This window comes from Oxyura jamaicensis, chromosome 4 (assembly GCF_011077185.1).
Source record: "Oxyura jamaicensis isolate SHBP4307 breed ruddy duck chromosome 4, BPBGC_Ojam_1.0, whole genome shotgun sequence".
Lineage (NCBI taxonomy): Eukaryota > Metazoa > Chordata > Aves > Anseriformes > Anatidae > Oxyura > Oxyura jamaicensis.
In genome coordinates this window covers 69,241,168-69,253,542 of record NC_048896.1, presented here as the reverse complement: position 1 = coordinate 69,253,542, position 12,375 = coordinate 69,241,168, and the positions used below count along the sequence as shown (strand labels likewise).

Below are 12,375 nucleotides of genomic sequence, written 5' to 3'. Positions count from 1 at the left end.
TTATTTTAAATAGCTGATAGGAAAGTCCCCGGAGGAAAGCAATATATTGCAGGTGTTGGAGGCTAATGTCAACACAGGTTTCCTCTTACACTCTTGTCCCTTGTTTTTTCACAGTTTCATGGAGTGGATTGAGGCTTACATAAAGTACATAATGCATACATAATGCACTCATTACAACTGAAGGCTGTAACTTACTTTCTTAATCTTAGCAATCAGATATGTAACACTTTCAGTTTCCTTCTGGGCTGTGGGCTTCAACAAAGCCATGGTATCCCTAAGCACACGACTACGCTCCCTAATTTCTGGGTGAGGTAAGCCCTACTTTCCAGGTACAAATGACAAGTAGGAAGCTGTGTATGTTCATTGGAATTTTTAGCCTTTTTGTAACATCTTCCTGCCAAAAGGGAATATTTATCATTTACTAGGACAAGAAAATACTACAAAAAGTTTTAGCACTATATAACCAATGCTTAAAACTTTATAAAATCAAATATTTTTCCTCCTGGAGATTTCTTCCTCTTGTATTCCAGACAAATAAAGATAATGGAAGCAACTGATTACCTCAAATCTTTCCCTATTTTTTTTAAATAGGTGACCCCTAAGTTAAATGCATTCATCTTCCTCTTCAAGAAAAACAAGTTCTTTAACCAACTTGCATGCAATGTATCATAGGAACAGTCAGCATAGGTTAGCTCATTAAATTGTATGCAATTACTACAAAATTAGCTGTACTAACTTAAGAGTTCTCAGAGCACTCTGTGCTTATCATCAGGAGCTTATCATCCCAAGCAGAAAAATCCTGAGGGTCTGGCCATGAAAGCACATATGGTTTTGTGCAGCTTGTCCTGTCTTCCTTTTGCATTAAGCAAAATAATCAGCATGCATTTAAGTGGTCCTTTCTGCATCATGACGTATAACTGCTAACACTCTCAACATCTGCTTTCCAACAAAACTTCAACTGGGAACTTCCAAGGCACTTTTGCCTATCTCTTTGCCAAATCTTAAGGAGCTGAAAACTTTAGCTAGTTCTTCTAAACCACCCAATCTAAAAACATCCAGCATCTGTTTGATTTCACACCACGAATGCACGTCCAGCCACCTGGAAGATTCAAACACACATGTAAGGCACAGCACAAGGAAAGCCAGTTGGCCCCAGTTATATCTAATTAACAGGGTACAGAATGCGTTGTGAGTCTTCCCTGTCCTGTTATAGCTGGTGCTGTTGGGGGAGTCAGTTACCTTACATTTTATGCTATCTTAAATTTTTGAAGTTATGCTTAAGAAATATTGCAACATCACTCTGATCTCATTACGAAGGCTTGTTGCCTGGCTTCACACTTGACTAGATTTGTTGGTCAAGGAACACAGGAGAAATTGTATTTTAACAAAATTAAATAATAGCCTCACCAAAACATACAGCCCTGTTAATTCCCAAACCAGGGAGCATTTTGTGGAGCTTGACACTTGACAGGCTTAAAGAATTATTTGACCGTAAATCCCCCAAAGTACAGAAAAATGCTTTTAAACACCTCCTAAAGAACAGTTTGCCCAAAAGCTGTGCTCATTTTTCCTTTGATATGCACAAGTTTAGTGCTAATTCAGTTTAGATTCACAAAGGGTCCTTTTTTGTAACAGTACCACAGTAAGTCATGAACCTAAATTAACACAATTAGCTCATCAGAGTAGTGACTCTTGCAAAGTATGGAAATAAATTTAGGAAAAAAACAAATCAATTTTTGTATAACAGTAAATTTATTACAGCAAAGTAATAGGGAACCTGAACAAAGTTACCGATTAAGTAGCGAAGCTGTCTTCACCCATCCAGTAGCCCCCAGGAGGCAACAGGGACCACAGGAACGACCTCTGAGAGTCTGCCTTTAACAAGGTGGTGAGCATTCAGTCTAACAGCTCGTTAAAACTGGAATATCTTTTGCTTGTTGCAACCAATTAATAATTAGTTTCTACTTTTACATTCTATACTTCCTGCTCACAGAGTCTTTTTGTGTTCAGGTAGTTCAAGAAGGAACACAAACTGTAGGCACAGCGTAGAACAAAACCCCACCAACCAAAACCACAGAAGACAGGCTTTACTGACTGGCTGTGAAGCCAGCCTTTCAGAAGCTGTGCTTCTGGTTTTCAAGTCAACACCATCACCGTGTTTGAGGAAGTGTCTGCTCTTGATTTTCTGAGATAACTCATGAATGCTCGTATGTCCTGCTGTTTGTATACAGAACGTACCCTCAGGCTTCTTTCTCAACTCTACTATTTCAGCACTAAGTGCTAAACTGCACTGAAGGGAGGAAAAAAATAAAAAAATAAAAAGCACATGCTGAGAATGGAGAGGAAAAACTAAAAAAGTACATTACATTACAAGAAACTCGTATTTGCTATGGACAGAACCATATTAAGATTATGCAGCTACTTCAGGTAGGGTGATCTACACTAAACTAAAGGCATTATGTCTTCTCTACAAAATAAAGACTTGAAAGAAGAGGCTGGTCCATAGAATTTTTGTCACCTTCACCAGATCTGTAAATTGGACAAAAGGATACATCATTTAAATCATTAAGCTGAGTGGCACCTTATTTTCAGTATGCAATGTGCAGCTTCTTGGTGATTGCTCTGAGATTTCTGCAAAGTCCCTGAGGATAACAGAAATTGCCCTTGGACTCAGCAGCATGAGCACAGTTTTAACTGGGCGATCCCCCTAGGCAATGCCAAAGCTTGGGATGCATGCTTAGCACAGACACACAACAGAAATCCCAGGACCCATTTTGGGAAGAACACAGAGGCAGCTGTGGCATCCTGCATTCTTCCCTTCATATAGCTGCAAGACTCTTTTGTATTTGAGACAATTTGGAATTTGTTTAAAAGCTAATTGGTACTTATACAGCAGAAGGTGTAGAAGTACTTATACACCAGAAGGTGTATAAGACTTTCAGGAAGTCTGATTAAGGGAAAAGGCTGAGAAAGTAAAGGTCTCTTGTATTTGGACTTTAGGTTCCGCAAGATCCAGCCCTGACAACAGTGGAGGCAAATCCCACCATAGCCATCAATGCTTAATTCAATACTGAGGTAGTAATTGTTCATCCTCAATTGAATATGCTTTGGGGTCTTTATTTTAAATGGGTGAGAATATTGGTATGCATAAGCAAACATTAATTTGAGAGAAATCTTCAAGGGCATTTAACCAGCACAGTAGTGCAGGGCATGAAGAAGCTCATGACTGCTAGTGGATTTCGAGTGTCATTCAATCACAGTTAGCAATGTCTGCCTCTCTCCCTTTTTTGTGCTGGTACGAGCTAGTTACCCCTCAGAAAGGTTTTCTGGATTTTTTTTTTTCCTTCCCTTTCCTCAAGGACTTGATTTTTAGCTAAAGCAGGAAGCCAATCTGGCTGGCCACATTGCTCCATGATCTCCATAAGAGATCTCCACAAGAGGTGTACTGCCCGTTTTGGCAGCAATCCTATGAGGTGAGTCTGAGCCAAAGTGTCTTTTCTGACAGGTGCTGAGCCCTTGCAGCTCTTGACATAAAACGCTCAAGCAACGGCAAGGTTGATGAAAATAGGGAATTTCTTCTAATGGCTTCCTTGGTAACAATCCTGTTTGATGAAACATCCATTACCATCTGCTTCTGGGCAGGTAAGCAGGTTCTGCAAGGATACTCCTCCTTACGGACTGTCTGCAGCAATGCACTTTAGAGCAAGGAAGGGACCATTATTGACATCCTTGTCTAAATTCCTATGTAATACAGGCCAAAGAGACTTAATCCAATCATTTCCACATCAGACGTCTGTTCTGAGCTACAGCTAGAGCCACAAGAAACTCTCGTGGCAGGAATTCAGATAGGCCCTCTGCTCCCTCTCTTCCCTGCAGCCAAGCTATTTGCAAACACTTTCACACATTCTCCTGCCTGTGAGAAATGTAGGCCAGATTACCACAAGCAGAATGTGTGAAAATGCTTTTAGAAAGCCCAGCTGCACGCCTGTTTTTCATAGACAAAGAGGGAAAGTGCATTTAAACACTCGCCTGCTTTCCAGCCTGTAATCCCTCCTTTTTCTCAAAGGGGCCTTTCCCCTTTCTGGAGAGAAAACATCACATGGGTCAACTCCTCCACCACGCTGTGTGGTTGTTCTTTCATTTCTCACCCCCATGTCCTCCCAGGATAGTACTGCTTTTTAGTGCCCTCACTAAGGCTCTGACAAAACCATAATACTGGATGCCAGGAAAAAAATAAAAATAAAATAATAAAAAATAAAAAAATCCACCCAGAAGGATGTCTGCTTTTAGAATCTCAGTATCTCAATGTATTTTAAAATATCAACATTAGCCATAATTATTTGATTCTTAAGTTAAAAAGTTAGAAATAGAAAGGAGTTACATTTGTTTTCATACAAGTAGTCAATCTAAATGAATTCCCATTAGGTAAATACACAGTACTCCTGTTGAGACGGTTACAGAAAAATGAGAAATTCTTCAGAAATGAGGTGTTTATAATTAACATGAAAGGTATGTAAAGCAATATATATATAGTAAGAAGAAAACAAACAAACAAAAAAACACACAACTAACCATGGCTAGATAATATTTTCTTGGATAATGCACAGCATGAAGAATAAATTGAGCATGGAAAATAAAATGAAACTTATTTTAAATGTCAAGGATGCCTACCTGGGAGTAAGATGCTGAGCCTTCCTTCTCCTTTGATTTCAGTTTTGCTTCACATTCTTTGCACGTGTGATGACAATGCCTACAATATTGAAAGCAAATAAAGCATTCAAGAATTTCACTGGATTTCTTCTAATACAGCCATAAAGCATACTGATAAATGTTCTTGAAGAAGTAATCTCTTGCCTGTGTTCTCCAATTGTTGTAATTGCTTTAATTCACATAAACTGAAGATTACATCTAAGCGTCTCAACCAATGCCACCCCATTAATTATTATTCTTAACTACTATTTACAGCAATCACCAAAATATAACAGGAATGTCTAAGCACGAAAAGATGGTCCTTGACATTGCACCTAGCAATAGTGACCAAGCAGAGCTAGGAGCAAAGGTTTTGTTATGGAAGAGTGACAAAGAGCCACCTGGTGTATCATGATGTGAGGAAAGTAATAGCTTTGTTATGTGAGGGGAAAATGGCAGTAGAGATAGGAGATACACAAACAATGAAGCTTCCCATTATCGGCAAGGCATTTTCATAGGCATAAACCTCACAGTGGGGTCTGTGGGAAGGATGTGAAAGGACAGATGAGAACAATTTTGTGGACAGAATTTTGGAAGTGCATTTTATGTGTGAAAAATGCATTTGAGAAACGATATTGGGAACGGAAAGTAGTACTAGCAGCTGAAGGAGGAGGTTAGAAGGAGAGTCGAAGTGTGATTCGACAGGAAAGAGTACTTTATGTAACGTTTAGAAAACAATGACTAAAACATGGAGCTGACAGGTGGCAAGCATTGACATCTATGATAGAGTTGCAAGGAGGAAAAAATGCCTTTGTAGTTGGTGGTCTTCATGACTTGACATGACAGTGTACGTTCAGACAAAGCCAAGGAAGCTGAAATGTGTGGTAAGGTTGAAATTGTTGTTAAGGCATGAGAATAGTGTAAAAAAAAATAATCTGCAGTATAGTTGGCCTGATGTACAGTACCAAGGAGGACTCAAAGGCCCAAGAATAAACACAAACCTTTTTTTTTTCGGACCATAGCCACTTTTCTGAAACTTTTTTTGGCATTCTCCTATGTATGACATCTTTCCTATGCCAAAGCCCAAGACACCAGCAACTATAAAAACAGATAACAAAATGTTAATGCAAGAGTTTACATCAAGAGTCTGCAAGTGGCTACAGTTTAATCCTATGATGAAGCGTGTGTAGCATGTTTTCTTCAAGAATGTTACAAGCGTATATAATGTTATACAGGAATTATTTCAAAATAATATAATATTATTTTTAGAATAAAAATATTACTTCAACATCCTCCATTTTCCATTAAACTACTGCTGAAAAAGGAATCAACTTCATTTCTTGCCGTTTAAAAGTCACATTAGTGCATTGTACACTCTCTGTACTTTTATTTTGTCATAAACTAGACAGGATATATCAAACGAACACATGAAAAGGAAGATACTATTTTCTATAGTACAGTGGTTCCTTGATATCGTAAACTATGTGATCTGCTAAGCACAGGTGATCAATAAGGCTAACATTATATTTTTATAATACAAAGGTGATGTGAGTTTTTACCAAATTGAGAGGATAGATAAGTAAGTATAAGCTAACACTGAATATGTTTACATTACAGAAGTCTTATTTCATATATATTTATTTCATACATATTTATTTTTAAACTCAACAGAATTATGATTTCCCTAATCACTCTGGTAACATCTCATCATTTCCAAAAAGGAAGAGTTTGAAAAGAGATTCAGAGAGATGCATCTGGGGTCTGCACATTGCCTGTAAATAATCTTTATTTCAGAATTCGGTCCAACTTACTTGCCATCTTAGGTAATGCTCCGAGTTTTGGGTTTGCTGACAAAATGCCTACAATAAAAGAAAATAGAATGCTTATTCAATTGAGAAATTCACCAGCACTCAAAATCAAAGATGGTAGTTTTCATACAAGCTTTTTCAGTTCTGAAGGTAAAGAAAGTACAAAATAAATAAATAAATAAAATCCAATTAGATTTAGGAATAGCAGAACATTTTTCCATTCCACTAGTTCTTAGTGCACCTGTTTTGGTGCTGTCCTAAATCATAGGAGGAAAAACGTATCTGGAATTTGCAGGACTCATTTCAGGCAGTGGTTTGGAGCGTACGTCGATATGAAGGCAGCATGGCTCCCAGTGGCAACACCTGCAGCACTGCAGGAGGAGATGATGGCTTACGTTTCAGCACAAACCAACCTTATAGTTAAATAGTGATCTCAGATCTCTTACTTAGGGTCCTGCTCCTTGTGCTGAGAAGTAGTCCCAAACTCTTCTGTGATAGTCTCCTGGGGGTATTGATCAGACTAGTGTAAACTGTACCACAGATGCCTAGCTGCCTCCCCTGGAGGGAAGAGATCCTACTGACCAACTGGCCTTTAAGAGAACACAGTGTGATGAACAAGTAATAAGACTAAAAGATTATCTTTAGATTTTCTCACCAAAATCCAACTCTCCCCAGTGAGCACCAGGAACTGGAACCAGTATGCCTCCGACAGCGTGTGTCTGGCACAGGAGCGCCATGCTGTGGAGGGGAGCTCCACGCAGCAAGATTGCCATGGCAAAGAAGGGAAGCAAACACGGGTTTTGCTGTTACACGCATTCAGACCGTATTAATGAGGCTCTGAAGGAAGCTCTAGCTTCTTCTAGAGCCAGTGTGCTGCAGTCATCTGAGAGCAGCCATTAGACTGAGGAGCATTCAGCCTGGAATGAGCCTGGAAATGTCCAGGTACAATGGAGAAAAACTGTGAAGACGATCCAGTGCCAGAGCATGCTAGCTACTGTGACAACCCCACGCCCTTCCCATCACTGCTCACCCTTTTCAGCAACATGTATGCAATCCCTTGCCTTCCCTCACACACTTACCCTTGTCCTTTCCCTCCCCATCTGCCTACAAGCTCATAGGTCAAGGATGCCTCAGGGAATCCATATTAGCCCCTTGTGGTCTAGCACAACTTTCAGGTTCCCCACTCTGGGCCTCCTGACCATCTCAGTTTAGAATAGAATGAGTTGAGGCAGGAAGCATGGTCACAGTGGCTGGACACAAGGGACTTGCAGCCACACACAGTGAGAAAAGACTGAGCCATTTCCACCTCCTCCATTTACTCCTCCACCTATCCCTTGGAGTCCCTGGATTCTTGTCTCCTTCCTTCAGGCCTGTGATTTCTCTCTCCTCCCATCTGCTGTTGCTGTAACCAGCTGCTGACACAGGCTGAAGGACTAGATTATTTTCTCCTGTTGGATACACCCATCATAGCAGTCTTCAGGGTAGATGCCCTTCACCCGAAACACTTTCCTCAAATTGTTATTAGTCCTGGACCCCAGAAGAGGAACTCAAGGTGCAATGTGTAGAAGCAGGCTCACTCACCACATAAACAGAATACAATTTTCCTTTGTGTTGGCCTGCAGATTGCAAGCCACCCCTATAAAGAACGCTCTGTCTCCTCACTTTGGCAGCATTCCTTGTCCCTTTGCACCAAAGCTGTATTCATATTGGTATGTGGTCACTGTAAAATGACTGCCAGCACTATTCAAATAAACAGAGTTACAGCACCAGATTCTGATGCCCCTGCTCAGGTTGTACAATATCCCACCCCACAAGCGGCCCCAGAGAAGTCTCTACCTGAGTGCACATGATCATGGTGACAGAATCTAGTCACCAGTCTTAATTCTTGAATTCTCTTTTCAGTTAATGTTCTCTCAAAAGAATGAACGCAGCGATGCATACACAACAAACAAATCATTATAACAACAGTGATGAGTGAGAAGAATATTGATCTTGAAAAACAGCAGGCTTTGGGGAAATTTGTATTTCAGCTGGAATTCCAGAGTCTCAACTTCATAACTTAGGCCCATCGTGTATTTTTCCTATTTACCTTTCGAGACTAGTCCCTGGGTGACAAGCATGCTCCCAAGAGACAAAGGAAGAGCTGTAAAAATAAAAAGAAGGAACATATCTGGGATCAGCCAAAAAATGTTACTTATTTGTTAAATATATAACTTCAATATGTTAAATCCATGTTTTATATGATTATAGTGTTTAATACATTACTTATCTTCTAAAAATTAACACAGTGTGCTATCTTAATTCACTACAACACCTGCTTGTTTAGATTACTATCTCTTCAAAGCAAGGATGCGCTGACACATTGCCAGACCTTAGGCATGCTGTGACATCTGGAGCTAACACATTACATGTATGTATTAAATACTAGCTTCCATAATGTTAGTAACTCCCCTCAATACTGCAACACAAGTAATGACAGCAGCTCCAGTTAAATGCTGAAATACTTTTCAATCTTCTTACAGAAAATGTATAATCTAGTTACAAACTGATGTGGTGAGCTTAAAAGGCACTAAAACACCAAGTATTCAATCTTTTAGATGTCCTAGCACCTAAAGAATTTCACAAACCCAAGCCACATAGCCATATCTCTCTTTCATTCAAATGCACACATAAGTACGCAAAAAAAGTTAAAAAATCCTAATGTTGTTTTAATCACTGACTTCATGAATAATGCCAGCTCTATGATTGTTAAAGTTCATATAAAACAAGAGTTTAATTCAGCTGCCTTTACCTACAATGGTTACACAAATAATCCAATCTGAAGTATTCCTCAGCTTAGACTACGGTGGCAGAGTTAACCCCCAATAATATTCAACAACAAAAAATAATGTACTGCAACAAATGGAACAGCATTTTGCAGCCAGTTCTGCACAGCTAAATCAAGAAATCATCACTGGTGTGTTAAAAAAAAAAGCTTGGATCACTCACCTCTGTACCAGAAACTTTCCTTTTTGCATTCTTTGCGGATCCTTGAAATCTCTCCATCACTGTGAACTTGTGAGATGGGACAATAGAACATTGGCTGAAAGGATAAACCTGAGTTAGCTTACTGAATTTAACCTCACAGGAAGGAAAAAAATCCATTAAAGAAGACAAATAATCTAACACGTGAATAAAATACCATGCAAGAACCATCTAAAAAAGCCAAACTCCTTGTTTTGTTGATAGCCGTGAGATTTAATACTTTACAACCCGATACAGCCACAGAAAGAACTACACAGGTTAAAACTGCTCATCCTGTTGACCTATACTTTCCTAAAATAGCTCAGTTGCTACTTACCCCAGAAGTATGTTGCTTTATTTCTGTTGACCATTCTATTCTCGCGAGCTACAACAGCTTTCTGAGAAAGAACTTACAGGAAGTAAAGTCAGTGTGGTAGTTTCTAACAACAAAGTTCTGCCCAGTTCTGAAGTCAGTTCAAGTTCAGCAGGAGCAGATTTTTGCAGGTATTCAGAACAGGATCAACACGAGCTCTGTCAGATTCCCCTGACTAGCCTGACTTTCTCTCTGAGCAGATTAAACATATTCTTGACATTAACTGAAGTCAACTACACTTGCTTCACCTTCGTAATAACTAGCTTGCCAACAGGTTTGGTTTTAGTGTAATGGATGGCTCTTTTCCCCCCTTTTATTTTAATTGAAGAAAAGTGTCAGTATTCTCTCTTTCATTCTGCTGTCCTGAGTATTGAGATGTGATTATCAGTAGATTATTTTTCTTTCTTTAAGAGATGACTCGGTTATTACTGTTAGCACTTATGGTATCATTATGGGACATCTGAAATATATAGAACAGTCCTTGCTCCAAAATATTTGCTCCAGGATCTCTGTAGCTGTTACCATGAGTCAAAATTAGCTGAAATGTTGGCATTTTTTTCTATAATGTCATACCACCTACAAATGTACCTATTATTGAAAGCAAAAACTTACATTTCATGGTAATTCATAGAAATTCCATACATTTCAAGTGGTAGCTTGGGAAAAAGAGTACATTGGGCTACTACAGGATACTAACTCATTTTATGCCCAACTGGCCCATAATTTTGTAAACATAACAACAAAATGCATTTATTAGCTGCAGCCACCCATTTCACATTTTAGCTAATTAATAATCTTGGTCCTTTTTCGAGCACTGCTCCCACTGAAGTTAACAGCAGTGCTGCTTGCATAAACCCCAGAGAACTGACTTCAAACTGATTTCACAGCAAGGTCACAGCAAATACAATAAAATCCAAACAGGCTAAGTGAAAGATAAGGTAACGAGTGCCAGAGGCTTGAGATCAGCCTCAGGCTTTGCAACCTTTCTGCCCCAATACACACCCTGCCCGGGTGTTAGTTAGGGCTCAAAGTCAGCTGTCATATGGTGTGGTTGTACAGCACTGAATTACATTTCTGTGAAAACAAGTAAACTGGGAGAAAGAGCTGCAAGATGCTGTGCCCCAGGTCTCTGCCTCTTGCCTCAGGAACTGCATTTAAGTCAGGCTGTCACCTTAACTGCGCTGTAGGTATGCCTGCATGTGGCAGTTTGCCATACTTTGCCTTGCTAACTTGACTTACTGCTTTACCCTCAGACCTGCCATATTCCTATGGACATGCCCAGCAATCATCCAGCAATCAATTAGGGTTGTCTGGTTAATATCACTGGACCTACCATGCTCCTCTTTTTTTTTCTATACTGTGGGATTGCACTCCTTGCACACGAGGTCGCAACCCCTGCCTGCCTTGCTGTCACTTGTGGCTCCCAGGTCACCTTCCCTCGCACAGCAGCCCAGTTCTGCTGCTCTCTGACGGTGACTGATTATCAGCAAGGTCACATTGCATTTAAATTCCTTTTGGGTAACTACTTGCTTATGGTGAAGTCTGAACCCCCATGGATAGCTGACTTCTCTGGCTGAGGGGATCTCTCAGCTTCTGTAAGACAGTAGGGCAGGTTCATGTTCTAAACATACACATACACACACACACACACAGCTTGACACAGGGACAGATTATACTGAATGAATACTCAGACACCAAGGCTCTGACAGTTTGTAACTAATGTAATTCATGTACTATTCCAGGGGCTTAACACTCAAAAATGCCTTGCCTTCTGACCAGTGAATGAGGAGGTAGAACACATAGCCCTTTCTTCTCTTCATCTGTTGGCTTAAGGTAAAGGATCTTTGTTTCTCTCTTCGGTAAGAATGAACAAAGTAAACTCCCACTTATTCCCTAGCAATAGCATCGAGAAGAAAAGGGAGGAAACACAGCTTACCCATCCAACTTGCACAGGTGGAGATGTCTGGTTTTCCTCTTTGGTAGTTTGGGAGCCAGATGTCTGGTTTTCCTCTTTGGTAGTTTCAGCAGACATCGTCTTTCTTCTTCTTGTCCTTTGCTGCTAACCTTAGTCAGCAGAAATGATGTATTTTATACCTGGCTACCTCTCTTTCTCCTAGGTACAAAGATCAGAACAGAAGCCAAAGTATCATATTAACAGCACAAATTCAGTGTTCACCTAGAGACAGTAATGTCCAAGTTAAAAGGAATATAAATCTATTTTCTCACAGCAGATTGCATCCAGTCACCTGATTATATACAGTTTACAGCACAGTAACAGTATATTAGCAATATAAAGTTACAGGTAGCTGAATTCAAACAGGAAAGTCATTAAGTACAATTATATGCTGAAACATCACGTAGCACAGCACTCACAATCATAAAGAAGTGAGAACGAATATGAGTAAGTCACCCAAAACTTTTCTAATGTTGATTGTATTGTAGGTCAAAAAATTAGCATATTTAGTGTGCTGTCAAAAATCCCTGTACTGGTTCCACCCCCAT

At 39.8% G+C, this 12,375-nt stretch overlaps 1 protein-coding gene across 2 annotated transcripts; it reads right to left on the bottom strand.

Moving 5' to 3' along the window:
- Positions 1-2,156: 2,156 nt before the first annotated feature.
- LOC118166198 (OCIA domain-containing protein 2-like) lies at positions 2,157-11,986 on the bottom strand. 2 transcript variants are annotated; one of them, XM_035324912.1, is made up of 8 exons: positions 11,871-11,986; positions 11,810-11,834; positions 9,486-9,579; positions 8,587-8,640; positions 6,501-6,548; positions 5,691-5,787; positions 4,672-4,750; positions 2,157-2,529 (listed from the first exon to the last, which is right to left on the bottom strand). In XM_035324912.1, the coding sequence occupies exons 1-8, from the start codon at positions 11,903-11,905 to the stop codon at positions 2,521-2,523; spliced, it is 441 nt and encodes a 146-aa protein (XP_035180803.1). In that variant the 5' UTR covers positions 11,906-11,986; the 3' UTR covers positions 2,157-2,520. The 2 variants fall into 2 exon arrangements, with proteins under 2 accessions (XP_035180803.1, XP_035180804.1); XM_035324913.1 differs by lacking the exons at positions 11,810-11,834; positions 11,871-11,986 and adding an exon at positions 9,679-9,803.
- Between the last annotated feature and the right edge of the window lie 389 nt (positions 11,987-12,375).